A 15,451-nucleotide genomic window follows, 5' to 3' on the forward strand; every position below is an offset into this window, starting at 1 on the left:
TGATTTTTATTTCAAATCACCTTCCTTTCATCCTTGTGTTCATACGATTTGCGTGTGTCAAAATGCACCTTATTGCTTTGTTTCCCATGGTTTGAAACCGCACACACGCTCCGTCTCTATCTATCAACCTCTACCAAAAACCTCACGCGAACAGGGTGGTTCAATTCAATTGCAGATTTGGCTAAGCGACGATTTGCTTCGTTTGTGAAACTAAATCTGGCTGCTACCGGTGAAAAACGGCCAAAGGATAAACATCTACAGCATCACTTACTTCAGCAACAGCAGCAGCAGCAGCAATTACAACATCAGCAGCAATATCCGTTCGGAAATGGTGCTACCGTGGCTCCGATGAATAATTTCAACGCGAGTTCAACCAATCCATTTGCGGCTTCTGTAAGTGGTATTCCTTCTGGCATACCTCCGTCAGCCGCCCTGCACATGCTCAGCAGTGATCGGCGACATCGAAGTCCAGATCCACCCCCGAGGTAAGTTGGGACTTGTGCTAGGAATTTGATTCCACTAAAGTGATTTTTTTCTAGATATAATCGAGGTCAATCGCCGCTGCTCCTGCATCGAAAACTAGAAAAGTTGGGTCAAACTGGGTCACCTATTCTAAATCAACGGTAAGATTTTATTATCGGATGTTCTTTAATTTATATTTGGCGAATGCACCTGTTTGTTTGAGCTGTCGTTACTCTGTACTAAAAACGAATTGAGACTGCTTCTGCTTTGTCTCTGTTCTCCGTTGGCTCCATTTCCTGGATCTTAGCCGACGTTGGTGTCATCGCACGAGTTAAATCGATTTCTGGCTAACGACTAGATACCAGGCACTGAAGAAGGTACTACGTATCCAAGAAGCACCTGAACTATCGTGCAACAAGTTGAGCACTCTTCCCAGCAACGAAAGGAAGAAAAGGCTGAGAGCAGTTGAAGTTTGCTTCAACTGCTTTAGGAAGGGTCATCATTCGAACAACTGTACGTTATCCAAAACCTGTCGTACATGCCAAAAGTGGCACCATACTCAGCTGCACGAAAATGAGGTCACACCGACACGCGACTCCCGAATGAAAACAGCACCGACGATAGAGAAGGACGAATTCAAATCGTCTGGTCAAAGGGTTGCTCCAACCAATGAGCAATCCGTGTCAACTACGTGTTCGTGCCACCACGTCCAACATTCGAGAGTGGTATATTTGTAAACCATAGTCGTCCTGGTGAAGGACAGAAACGAACAAACACATCATTGCCGCGTTCTGTTGGATAGTGGGTCTCAGGTGAACTTCATCAGCGAAAGGATGGCCACCTCTCTAGGGATTCAGAAGCAGAAAGCTAGTGTTCCAATGTAAGGACAATCGCGCGTGACAAGTTCTAGGTGAGCCTAATTTTCCGTTGCAGAGACTTCCGAGCTAAAGTGTAATGCTTGGTAATTCCGAGAATCATCGGTACGATCCCATCGAAGAGCATCGACGTCACAGGTTGGAACATTACTCAAGGCTTTCAGCTGGCCGATCCAACCTTCTTCCGTACCGATAGCATTGATATGCTGATTGAAGCAGAACTTTTCTTCTGGCATCGATTCAATCTTTCAAAGATTCAATGCATAGATTCTGGGAGCTTGAAGAAGTTCCAAACGCTGCACCAAATACATCCGAAGAACAACGATGTGAGAAACATTTTGCATCTAAGTGCTGTCGAGATTCGACCGGCAGATCTGCAGGTCGACTCCCGCTCAAAGAAAACATCAACGAGCTGGACAGCTGTCGTTCTTCAGCTCCTAAACGATTTTACATGCTGGAGAATCGACTGAACCGAAACCCCCGTCTGAAAATTCAATACGCCGATTTCATTCGGGAATACCAAACACTCGGTCACTGCAAGAAAGTGAATGAGGGATATAACGAGCCTAGTCAAAAAACCTCACCGCAACCAATTTAGCCCTGGCTTTGGGACCAGTTGTGAACCGATATATTTTCTCATCCGACATCTCCAAAATGTACCGACAAATTCGCATGCATATTAAGGACACCCGTTTCCCGAGAGTCTTCTGGAGATAATCCGACTGAACATCTGAAGATTCTAGATTTGACCACGGTTATTTATGTAACTGCATCAGCTCCGTCCCAAGCAACCCGACGCTTGGCGCAATTAGCTAACGACGAAGGCGAAGTGTTTCCACTTGCTGTGAACATAATAAAAAAGGATTGCTATCAATGATATTTTGCCGGACTCTGATACACTTGAAGAAGCCGTCGAAGCACATCATCAGCTCAAATCGATGTTGGAAAGCGCTGGATTACAACACATTCCAATCGACGAAGGAGAATCAATGATACCGATTGAAGATAACGACGTCAACCAAGCAATAAAAATTCTTGGTCTACTCTGGGATCCATCCGCCGATGAACTGTTTCTTGTAGGAGTGCCATCTACGTTAACCAAATTCAAACGATCAGTAACGAAAAGCAGCATCTACTCTCAAGTGGTGAAACTTTACGGCTCATTGTGATTATATTCGCCAACCACTGTCCTCGCTAAACTACTGATACAACAATTTTGGCCCACATAGACGGACTGGGAAGATCCAGTGGACATCCAAATTGAATTCCAACAAGTCATGCTGTAGTCCGATAGCGAAATTGTGTTGGCATGGTTAAAGAAGCATCCTAGTTGCCTCGATGTCTTCGTCCGAAATCGGGTTATTCGTTTCGTTTCGTTTTTTTATTTACGTGACAAAATCGGGTTATTAAAGTTCAACAACTCACCAATAGTCTGTAGTGGAAGTATATTCGATCAGCCGCTAACCCTGCCGACATTATTTCGCGTGGTCAACTACCGGCAGCACGTATAAAGAGTGGGATGTAGTGCGATGGAACTCAGTTTCTCAACGTCCCAGTGTTCACCATTGAAATACCTCATGACATTCCTGACGACGGGATGAAACCAGAAATCGTGGTGAAAACTGCATTGATCGAGGAAATGGATTCATTGTTATGCCAAATCGCAGCGATACTTAATTCCCGTCTATTGTTCGCCATCCCTACCGACGCAACGGAATTCGAAGTCCTAACCCCAGGACATTTTCTGATCGGCTGTCCACTGACGGCGATTCCCGAGTCTGCGTATAATGGCGAGAACATCGGTCACTTAAAACGTTGGCAACACATTCAATTTTTGCGCGAGCATTTTTGTAGAGCATGGTCTCGAGATTATCGGTCAAGCTTGCAGCCTAAGAAGAAAAACCAAATGAGGATGGAATACATAAAACCCGGAATGATTGTACTCATCCAGGAGAAGAATCGAAGTCCATTCCAGTTGCTACTCGGCAGATTAACAGCAATCTATCCCGGACCAGATGATGTAATACGAGTGGTAGACATTTTCAGTCAGGGATCAACATGCCGTCGCCCTATAACGAAGGTGTCAATATTACCTATAGAAGAAAATCGACCCTTCTAGCTAGCTATGTTGGAACCTACGATCCCAACCGGGGGGATTATGTTGCGACCGCAAGAACAAAACCAACATTCATAAATCCATTCGATTAACCCTTCCACTCACTTGCTATATAAACGACGCGCATGACACGCCAATAGGAAACAAAATAACATTTCCAATCCTCGCTAGCCATAGCGTTGTTGTCCGAGTGAATGACAGATAGCAGAAGATTACGAATGATGACCGCGTGAGTTGCAGTGAGTCCAGTTTTGTCGAATCTAATTCAATCGACTCCGGTTGATGGAAACAGTTTTGCTTCTATTTTCGATCTGGCAAAAGATCAACACCCGAAAAGTGAGGTATTATCCGACAGTAGTGATTCCTGTTCCGATTCCGATACGATTACGTTTCTTCTCCGACGGCGATTGTTGCTACGAAGATTTTACTATTCCGAGGATAGCGAAGAGGAAACACCGCAAATTACAACCGATCAACCAAAATCGCAAGTGAACCATCAACAGCCGCACCGACCAACCGAAACAAGAGACACTTAGGGATCCGTCGTGGACAGTCTAACCCAATAAGGTGATTTTTAAATCGAATAAGTAGTACAAATCTACATATTCTGATAGTAGGAAACCGACCAACTACCTAGCTCTGAAAGAGTTTCGCATTAGCTGGAAATTTGGCAGGTTACAATTGAAACTGAACCATCTCTATTAGATCATAAATATATATGTTTCTATCATCTTGATGTCACCCTCAATGTGGTAACACATCGTAATCCTAAATCTACAAATAGGACTTCTTTTTGGCACACTTGGTGACTAAGTTTCATGGATATTTTCCAACAATTAGTCAACTAGACGACTTAGATGACGTTGTGGATACGATAAATTCATTCATATTAGCATCCTACGGAGAAGCTTGTCCACTTCGCACTGTGAAATCGATTAGGGGAACTCACTAGCCCCTCTTGGTGGAGTGCTGAGCTTAAGAGAGTGAAGAAGGATATGAGACGAGCTTGGAACCGGCGTCATCATGATGACTCCTGGACTTTCAGATGTATTTATGTATTTAACAATTTACGTCCATCTGACAATGAGTCTTAATGAACTAAATTACAAATAATTAACCTAAAGTGATAACAAACGATTTCTAAAATGTGCAGAACTAATGACGAAATCGAAGATGTCGGTAAAAGCGACGTTGAAGCGATGATGGACCATTGCTAGTATCGGGCTGTTGGCAGCGTAGTTAGTGTTACGCATTTCAGTCTGCAGCAGTGTTTGAGGACGAAGGACACGGGTTGGTGCGTAGAGGTTAATTTGTGATAGGAGATCGGGAACATCTTATTCGTCGAGAAGAAGCTTAGATACGAAGGTAGCTTGCGACGCGTGTCTACGATCTTCTAAAATGTGCAGTCCTAGTAATCTACAACGGTCTTCGTATGGCGGCAAGTTCAGTGGATCATTCCAAGGCAATTGACGTAACGCATATCTTATGAATCTGCGCTGGACGGTTTCAATTCTTTGGCTCTAAGTTGCATGGTAGGGGCACCAGACGACGTTTGCGAATTCCAACTGTGAGCGCACTAGCGAACAATGCAACGCTTTGAAGCACAAAGGGTCCCGGAATTCGTTGGATATTTTGAACATAAAACCTAGTAGACGATTAGCTTTGTCAATGATCGCTGAGAAGTGATGGGTGTACGTTAGCCTTTCATCAAGGATGACGCCCAAATCTTTTACATGATCAACGCGTTGCAGCTGAGTTCCAGCGATGTTATAGTTGAAAGTAAACATGTTCCTCGTTCGATGAAAGCTGATAACAAAGCATTTAGCAACACTAAGAACCATCATGTTTCTTTTACACCAACTATAAAAGGTATCAACGAGATACTGTAGCTCACGGCAATCGGCTTCTTTCCTTATAATTAGATATATTTTCAAGTCGTCGGCGAAGAACAGTTTCCCTCCACGCATTAAGACGACAACAACATCATTCACGAACAGTGAAAACAGTAGCGGACCAAGTCTACTACCTTGAGGAACTCCAGAATGGTTGAAAAAGGTCTCAGATTCATTGTCACCAATTTGAACAACGACTTTACGGTGAACAAGGTATGATCGAAGCCAACGGCAGAATCGGGCAGTGCATCCAAGTTTATCAAGCTTCGTTAGCAGTATCTCATGGTTAACAGTGCAGTTGTTTGGACAATTGTTCCGTACAAAAGGATGTGAAGGAGACCAGGTTCGTCTCCACCGATCGACCGGGAAAGAATCCGTGCTGACAAGTGCTTATGTAATGTTTACTAGCAGAGAACAGCACCTCGTTGATAAGTGATTCGAAATTTTTTGACTCGACTCTCATCGAAGTGATTGCCCTGTAGTTCTCGATGTTGCCTTTGTCACCTTTCTTGTGTACCGGAAACATGACTGAACACTTCCAATCATCGGGGAAATTTTGCTGCTTAAATGACACATTGAAAAGGTACGTCAGTGGAATCGCTCAAATATCCAAAAAAAAATTTCAGAACAGCTGAAGGCATTGCACTTAGTCCTGGAGCATACGACGATTTCGTTTTTTGTATTGCAGAGAGAAGCGATTGTTCTGAAATGGTGAATACATCCATACCCACCGCACTAACGGGAACATCACGGGACGCGTTGTCGAGCTCGATGGCCGTTGGCGCATCAGTAGTGAAGACACTCGAGAAGTAACTGGCAAATAGGGAACACTTTGTCGCCGTCGTAGTCGCTACTTCGCCATTGTAAACCATCCTAGACGGAAGACCCGTTTCCTTCCGCTTCGTATTAACAAAAGTCCAGAAGCCCTTCGGATTTCGTCGTGTTTTGTTGGATGCGGTTCACATATCCTTTGTACAGCAATTTATTGTAACAGCGGTACTCATTACTGGCTATTGCGAAAAAGCGCTTGAGAATAGGGCATCGTCGATTTGTGTACGCACGTAGAGCTTTGGCACGGATTCGTTTCAGATTCCGAAGCATCGCGTTCGACCAGGGAGGCTTCCTGGGAGCACAACACAGTCAAGGAGTAACCGATTATAGAGATCAACTGCAACATCTACATCCACTTGATCAAGTAGTACACTCCAGTCAATCAGCAACAGTGAGCGGCGTAGAGCTACTAGATCAGTTTTGTGAAAATTACGTCGATTCACAGCTAAAGCTTCTTCATATAGTGGTGAACTAATGGTGGAAATGGATATTTCTAAAGCGGGATGATAGTTATCCAAAGGAACGATCACACTCGAAGCTCATTGACGAAGACAAGGTCAAGAAAACGAGATTGATGGTTGGAAACCGTGCTTACTTGACTTAGTCCGTGAAAAGCCATCCCGTCCAGAAGTAAGCGGCTGGCAGGATTTGTTGTCGAGGATAACGGGTTAGGGTAAGCGTACCCACGTCCAGAAGAAACCCACATCAGTCCTGGTTAGTTGGAATCACCAAGAACTATTATCACATCGTTTGCATCTGCCTGAGAAGAAGCGCGCTCTATGGAGTCTAGGTGGAACTGCGTAATAGAACAATCAAGTGGTTTTTCTGGAGGAATGTAAACAGCTCCAATAAAGTAGTTCTTCGTTTGCGTAGTAATCTTCGTCCAAACTGCTTCAATGCTTGATGAACTATCCACACCAAACCCACAGGAGGCAAGTGCGGAAGAAACAGCGATTAAAACTCCCCCGCCGCGACCATGAATACTGTTACAAGCACCGCGATCCGTACAATAAACCGCGTAAGAATCCCCGAAGAGCTGCACCGATGTAATACGATCATCAAGCCAAGATCAACGCATAGTACATATAAAAAATGTCTTAGATCTGCAGAGCGGGCTGGCTGGCAGAATCTTTGCACTTATATTTCTAGCATGAACGAGGCTAGCAGGTTAAATAAAATTCTCCCAAAATCGAAAATTTTTCAGATGAACTCCATAAAAACCAGGGATGGTGTTTGTATGACGGACGAAAAAATGTTTGTAATTGTCCCTTCGATGCACACTTTCCAGGTTGTTTCGATCCGGAGTTCCGGACACGCGTTAGTACGCACTTTATTTACCACTGAATCGGTCCAGTGCAGCTTTGTTTGATATAAATCGCCTGGAAAAATGAAATCTTTCTCGTGCTGCTGCAAATGAGATTTGATATTCTCAAACATGTCTTGAAAAAGATTATTTTTTCTAGTCTTGCTACCGGGTATATCCCGAAAGCATGGTGAGAAATACTGCCGCTAGAAGCATAATTGTCCGATGTGTATAGGGATTTTCATAGCACATGGGACAGTTATGCTTCTAGCGGCAGAATAGCTGTTAGCCTTATTCCCAAAGGGAGGTGCACAAGCTATGAAGAAGTCACATGAGTTTAAGCCCTATCAGCTTATAATTTTTTTTTTCTAAAATCTTTGGAACGGATACTTGATCATCACATAAGGGAGCTGTACAAAATGCAACATACATATCAATGTAGGCACGATCATTCTGCTTCACGATGTTGTTTACAACAAAGCCTTCTGGCTTAATGAATCTAGCTTGGGTGTATACCTAGATATTGAGGGTGCTTTTGACAATGTGTCCTTCCAGTCTATTCTGGAAGCAACGTGCGGTCATTGGATACCTGCATGTATCTCGGGTTGGATAAACGCAATGCTTAGTAACCGCATACTTTGCTCGTCACTGCGACAGGCTGAGCTGCGGAAGTTGAGTATTTGCGGTTGTGTTCAGGGCGGTGTTCTGTTACCTTTGTTGTGGAACTTGGTAGCCGACGGCTTGTTGAAGAAACTCAATGAGCTTGGATTTCCAACCTACGGGTTTGCTGACGATTACCAATTACTGGATTTGGTTACTGGATAATTTAAAAATGCGGTAGAAGTGTTCGGTTTGGATATAATTTATAAACTGACATTTCTATCACGTTTCTAAATAATGCGCAAATGGGCCCACTGAACGAGCAGTCATTGGTGCGCTAAGATGATTTCGCTAGATTTTCAGAGCTGCGTGCACTCAGTGCACTAGCACGACTTCCGGAAGGTCAAATAGGGTCTACCGGGCAAATCAGAACTCATGTAGTGGGAAAACCCCTATCTACAAAATGGTGCTCGGGATTTCAAATCCCGTGGCGGGAACTGAAAGAATTTCGACGTTACTTAAACTAAATTGCAAAAGCAGAGTCTATACTAAATTTTAGTTCTACCTTTAATAATAAATATAATGTCAAAATCCTTTAAAATACTTGCAGTTTCACCTCCGCCTCCCCATCACCTCCGCTGCCGCCGCGACGAGGATCCGAAAGTGTTCCCGGCTCGCCACAGCACATTCGAACTCGAATTCATTACACACCGGAACCACACAGGCGACCCTACCGGACGATAGACCAATGAGTGGGACTGCAGATTCTGGTCATGTGATCGATGTACAGATTTTTGGATTGAACTTATTCTTGTCGTCGCAATCGCCGCTACGTGTTGAAGGATCCTCCGATATCTCTGGCCGATCTGTTTGTACAGGTAGTGTTGGTGGGCTCTGGACCGATGTGATTTTTCGCTTATTGTAAGCTTATTGTGTAATTTGAACAGCAGTGTATACAGGCTTTAATATCTTACAATTGACGTTGCTTCAGTGTGCACAATTAAATACAACCGTTGCTGCTCTTTTGATCACGACTTTTTCTGCACGAAACTGTGCAAGCGAACACGAAAATAATACGATACAAAAATACGAATTTCGCATAGTTCTTGTTAAGAACGACCAGCTTTTTACTTAGCAATATACTTTAAAATCTTATTTGTTTTTCTACCAAAAACCCTTGAATAGGACGAAGACTCAGTTTCTCTTAATTGGTGAAAAGACCATTCATACTAAATATATTTATTTGGGGCCCTATTCTCACAGTCACGTCACCTAGTGACTAGAGTAAATTTTGTTCTAGTCACTAGGTGACGTGACTGTGAGAATAGGGCCCTGATTGGTTGGGCAAATTTTTCAATGTTTGTACAGCATTTCCCTTCTCTCATACCATATTAATATGTTTTTTTCATTGAAAATCAGCGGTCTGTGGCAGGTATTGCACTTTCGAGCAGATGAGGGAATTATATGGCCTGTTCTGCTGAGAAAAGCAATAACAGTGCAATCCACTGCCCGGGGGGTTTCAATTAAAAAAGTCATAATAGTTTCTATACCCGATATTTGCATGGACAAATCGGGAATTATGGACACTTTTTTCTAAGAAATCCTACATTTTCAATAACGTTTCCATTCATATGTATCTCAATATGTATCTTCAAGAAATTGGTCGATTCCTTTACCCTTATTAATCATTTGAATAATAGGTCCTAATGAGATGTACTGAGGGACAAGAGATTTGGCATTAAAGTCTTATGGACTTTACCGGACTATAACTGAGCGACCAAAAATAAAAGTCGCAAGGATAGAAAATGCTTCGTATAACCCGTTTCAAATATATTAGAATATAAAAATCCGAAATAAATTTCAAGCGTAGAAATCAGTCAAAGATCCTTCAGCATAAGAATCGATTAAAAAATGTTCACCCGTAAAACTCGGCAAGAATGAACCTGCAGTATAAAAACCGGTTGAAAATAAATAATTCGTTCGCAGGAACATCCGTACATCGTGATGTTCAAGATTAAAAGTCGGCTAAAAAAGCTACTTTGTGAGAATCGGATGTATTTCATTCCGGTTTTTCTACTAAAAGATTTTTATCCGAATGTTACAAAGAAAAGTCTCAGTCCGATTTTTTGATTAAAGTTTATATCCGGTTTTTGTATTCTAATATACTTGAAGTGGGTTTTACGAAGCATGTTCCGTCTCTTGTGATTTTTATTTTCAGTCGCTCAACTGTAACTGCAAGCTACTGTTCGGGAAAGTCGAAAGTTAATCGGTCTATAATTACTTTAAATCGGTGTACGGTTTGAATGCTGTGTTGCGAGACATTGAAAATGTTATTTTGGACCATGATGGACGACATATTATTTTTATAAGCTACTTGACCTGTGTTAAACCAAAGAGGACCAAGCGCCATTGTTAGATCCATGAACAAAAATGCTATCGCATCAACTATTACACTAGGTACACGAACACCTGCTTATTTTTGAGAACTTGAATAGTATTACAAAGCAAATACGAGTCACCAAATATAATTTGTTAATGATCAATTCGCGAAAATGACATGAAAATTTAGAGGAAAAATTGCTGGCGCTCGGTTCGATATGGCTTAATACAGGCCATTTATTGCAAATAATCATAGACTGGAAATTATCATATTATTCAAAAGAAGCATAATACAAGCTAGGAGAACATATTGCGTTCCCAAGATATAAAATACATACGGACACATCAGGATAGTCTCACAATCAACTATGTTCGCCAATTATCACAATAAACAACTCTAATACGCCCTGAAAATAAAAGACTATGCAAACAAAACGGAATCATCATAGCAAAAAGCAAACTATTCAACTGCAAAGCATGCTTGTTATTGCGATAATAATATCCGTCAGACAAGAAAAGTTTGTACATAATTAATCTTATTACTTGTATTGAGTTATTTGAACTGCAACAGACAAAAAAACGACAAAACGCATAGGTTAACAATAGAGGAAAATATATTGTATATTCGAACGAATTGAATGTTAGCAGAGAGAAGAGTGATGAGATAAGGCAAAAAAAACATTTAGTCATTTATTATATTATGATTATATATATTAAAATGAAAAAGTGAGAAACAAAAATACCTATTTATAAACAAATCAGATGAAAAACAATAAAACTGCGCGCTAAACGATATACTGATAATTTCTACGGCGCAAACATATCCGATTGTCACATATACGTTTTTCGCTATATCTATCATAGATTTGACTGTTATCGTTAGTGTAACTTCTAATACCATTCCGCCAGATCGCTGTTTCTTTATTTTTTTTTTATTTTAATGATTATTCGCCTCTTTTTTGGGGGGGAAGGGGAGGAGTTGCTTCTCTAATCTTCCGGTCATCACATCGCATGCTTTGGTATTCTTAATATGTATAACAAACATGAAGATGTGACACAAGGCGCCAAGAGCGCACTAAAATCCTGTCAATCCATTTTTCATTGAATTGTCTGTTCTAAATATATCACCAGGGGACCATTCATAAATGATGATGGATATTGATAATAGGGGAAGAGCGTCACGTAACGAGATAAAAACTAAAAATGAATTTTAGACGTATCAGCGCATCAGGGATAAAAAAAGTACAATATTGTTTATGAATGGCCCCCAAACAAAAAATATTCCATAACGAATATCACGTAACATCGGTGACAGAGCATTAGGATCAAGGCCAAGTCCCCCATGGGTCGTGCAAAACTGAGAAGCAACATCAATTTAGGCACAGCTAGCAGACGTCCATTTATTTTCATTTTGTTTTGTTTTGTCTTTTCATTTGTTTCTCCTGCCATGATATGTGCGGATTGATGCGGATCGAGCGTGACGACCAAGGAAACGGAAAGCCAGTGGCCCAAACAGATCAGGAACAGGAGGGAGGACTACGAACAATGGAACGGACAACAGAGGAGAAATCGTTTACTTATTTATTATAACTACGACACTAATCACAATTATTTTGCTTTTCTTGTTTCGTTTCAGCAAACCAAAATTTAAACGGACTAGCACATACGAACAGTTAGGCTTTGTAGGTTCTCATCTTGACAGAGTCTAGATGGGCGGATGAACGTCTGCCAGAGGGTGGGCTGAGAAATGACAATGACACTGTACGAGATGGCGCTGGGCCTGTGGCCTTCGACTGGCATGGTCCATTCTCATTGATTCGGAAGTCTTCTTGGCTGGTTGGTAGATATGTGCTCCTACTTGCAAGTTGATCAATTCGCTTGGGTGGGGGACATGTAGATCCTACTAGTTGTCGACTCTTTTGATCGTAAGTATGAGGCTAGTTCAGGAAAGGAGTGCAGGACTGGCACCTAAGAGATAGTTAATTATTCAGGATTTGTTCTTATGATTATTAAACTCGATCAAGCACACCGGCTCTCAGAAATGATAAGCAACCCTTTCGGGTCGGTGTGGTCTGTTCGAGTCGAACCAGGCGGACATTCCTTTCGAGCAAACTTTATGTGGATAAATATTGCTTACGCCTTTATTGGTAGAGATTCTTTTTAACGAAATCCTAAAATACCTTCACTGGTATAGCTACTCAGGATAATAATAATAGAAAAATTAAGGGTTTGCCTGGTCCATAATGTAATGAATATGTATATTGACTAGAACAGGGATAATCGAGTTGTGTTATAAGATAGAGAAGAAACAGCACAGTTGTAGGAAAAGTATTCGCGAGTAAAGACTAATAATACTGCTAGTATGTTTACCGTTTCAATAAATAGTCGATTGATCCGCTTCGGACCTAGGAGACAAAAAGGAGATTAGGAAGAGACAGAAGCGGATTCAATGCGAAATTTGCCAATATGACGTTGACCTCAAGGCGATGGTAGGATGATTTTCCATAGGATGACAGACTAGATGACACGACGTTACACGCTCTAAACTTGCGCCAAATAGTTTGTATGTATGTATGAATGTAAGCCCGTATGTATGCCTGTATGCATGGATGTGTATAGGACCAATGTATCCCTGAGCAACATGGAAGGACACCTCTGAGCCGCCAAAACGCTCATGGGAAGCCGGGTGCGCGGTCATAGGTGTGACCATAAAGCACTGCACACACTGTCAAGTGCAACGGATAGACAGTAGGTGTACAGTTAATGCACATAGGTTGCAGAAATAGGTTGTTGAGACAGCCCGATTGCACACTGATAAATAACAATAATAATAACAATAACAATAATTATTCGCCTCTTTTTTGCCTCCCCCCTAGGTTGACGGATTTGACGGTATGTATTTGACATCATCAAGCATAGTTGTGCATCAGATGTGAAGAATTTCTGACAGACAACTGTTTTAAGATGGTTATTACATTACGCCTCGACAGTGGTGCACCGAGGAGACCGAGAGGGCTTTTTATGTTTTGTGTTTTTTCATACTCTGCACCAGCTCAAACTAACGGTCACCCAACAGCCTGTGCACACTAGCGTGGCCGACTGACGGGTCGCCCTGGGTTGACCTTCCGTGGGTTGTGTTTGGAAACATTATTGTTCAACAGCTTAATGGCAGTGTTTGTGGAAACGGCTCGCCGTGGGAGGCATTGTGTGCCGATTTATCGGTCGACTTCGTCATCGTGTACAGGTTAATTAAAAATATGTAAATGTAGAAGCCCATTAGTTTGTGCTAGTCGTATTTCTATCTGTGTATGTGTTCGCTGAGTATTTCTGAAAGCTGGGTCAGGGAATGGATACAGAACTGGCGTATACGATAAATTAGGGGGTAATCCTCCCTAGGATTCGTTGCTCACTTATTACCGGTGCTCAATTCGTGTATTCGATTCGATTCATTCGGGAATGGATAAATGGATTGGATCAATCAAGGTATGATTAATTCGCCGACGCACGTGAATCATCCATTCCTGGCCAACACGACATGAAAATCTAGGAATGCAAATGTTTTTAATGGTAACTACGTATCATTTGATGGTTTATAGACGAGTTCAAGTAGTTTGATTGCATATTACATGTTTTTTTCTTCTACTTTATTAGTCTGTTTTTGATGTACTTCGGGTAGTTTGCTTTTCCATTACTCATGTGTTCCAAAATAATATCAATCCTTTCTTTCCTTTTTTCTTTATTCGGCATGTTATTACTATATCTTAAATTAGATTCATACTAACACTAACACAATAAACTGCATATTCTCTCAAAGCATAAGCCCACCGCTCGCGTGATCTTGACCGACTACCGAGTCGGTAACACGCGAAGTTACATACACGCTAGAACACGCGACAAAAACGTTAACATACAAACGCTCGAGTCCTTCGCGATCATCCACGCACACATACGCCCGCGATCTCGCAAACAGGATAACACCGCGGTGACTAAGTGAACGTTTAGCACTTATAAATTCACAAGTGCGGTCTCAGGAATGAACTTACAAACGCCAGTGTTCGTGCGATCATGAACCGGTTACGTTCGGAAGTCCTAGTAGCATAGGTCCAACGCCTCCAGGTGGACCAAACAAAAAAAATAACGCTAATATCAACTAAACAACACGTTCCATGGCGACATGACCGGAAACTCTAGTGATTTGGGCGAACTCACTCTATTCCAGCATCTGAACCGCACACTGAAAATTAATTATCCAATTCACGGTCATCGTAATCATTTAAAAACACACGAGTATGTGAATGGACATACGGTTATAAAATCGAATTTATACACGCGAAGTCACATACACGCTGCAAACACGTTAACATACAAATGCTGGAGCCCTTCGCGATCACCCACGCAACCTACAACAGCGATCTCGCAAACATGATAACATCCCAGTGATAAGCTAAACGTCTCAGATTTTATAAAACGCGATCTCAAGTGAACCTACAAACTTCCGTTCTCGTACGCTCACGAATCGGTTACTTCCGGAAGTTTCTATCCTCGGTACCAGCTTCCCGAGCAGAGTCTGATAACAAATTGAGAACTAAACTTGATGTTGTGATGTAGTAGGGAATGATTGCTCAGGTTGTTATCATTTTGGTCGTTTTAACGGTAAAAAGATCAAAATCGAAAGCAGAAAAATCGCACTATGACATCAAACAGAAAACTATTTATGCTATCAGTGAAAGCAAATTGAAAACTCATTGAGATGGTGAAATATTTCATTGATAACAAAATAAGTAATCAATTTGATGTTTGTCAAAGAAATAGAAACAAACATTTTTTTCTGAAAATGTAAACACATCAAAATGAGATCAAACTATGATGTCATATCTGAAAAAGTTTAAACTGATATCAAAATATGTTGTCTATTTGCTGTAATTTTGATGTTGGACTTTGCTCGGGTTAGGTCCATGCCTTCAATTGGACCAATTAAAGCAAAGAAAGCTCC

General features: G+C 41.6%; 1 protein-coding gene across 1 annotated transcript in view; it reads left to right on the forward strand.

The window, feature by feature from the left end:
• The window catches only part of LOC131684733 (dual specificity mitogen-activated protein kinase kinase hemipterous-like), a 31,107-nt gene extending 22,000 nt beyond the window's left edge, over positions 1-9,107 (forward strand). The window contains exons 7-9 of the mRNA XM_058967854.1: positions 155-485; positions 540-623; positions 8,690-9,107. Of these exons, the coding sequence (XP_058823837.1) occupies positions 155-485; positions 540-623; positions 8,690-8,831 (557 nt within the window). The 3' untranslated portion in view covers positions 8,832-9,107. The remainder of the gene's footprint in view (positions 1-154; positions 486-539; positions 624-8,689) is intronic.
• The last annotated feature ends 6,344 nt before the right edge of the window (positions 9,108-15,451 follow it).

Source organism: Topomyia yanbarensis, chromosome 2, assembly GCF_030247195.1.
Source record: "Topomyia yanbarensis strain Yona2022 chromosome 2, ASM3024719v1, whole genome shotgun sequence".
In the NCBI taxonomy this organism is placed as follows: Eukaryota; Metazoa; Arthropoda; class Insecta; order Diptera; family Culicidae; genus Topomyia; species Topomyia yanbarensis.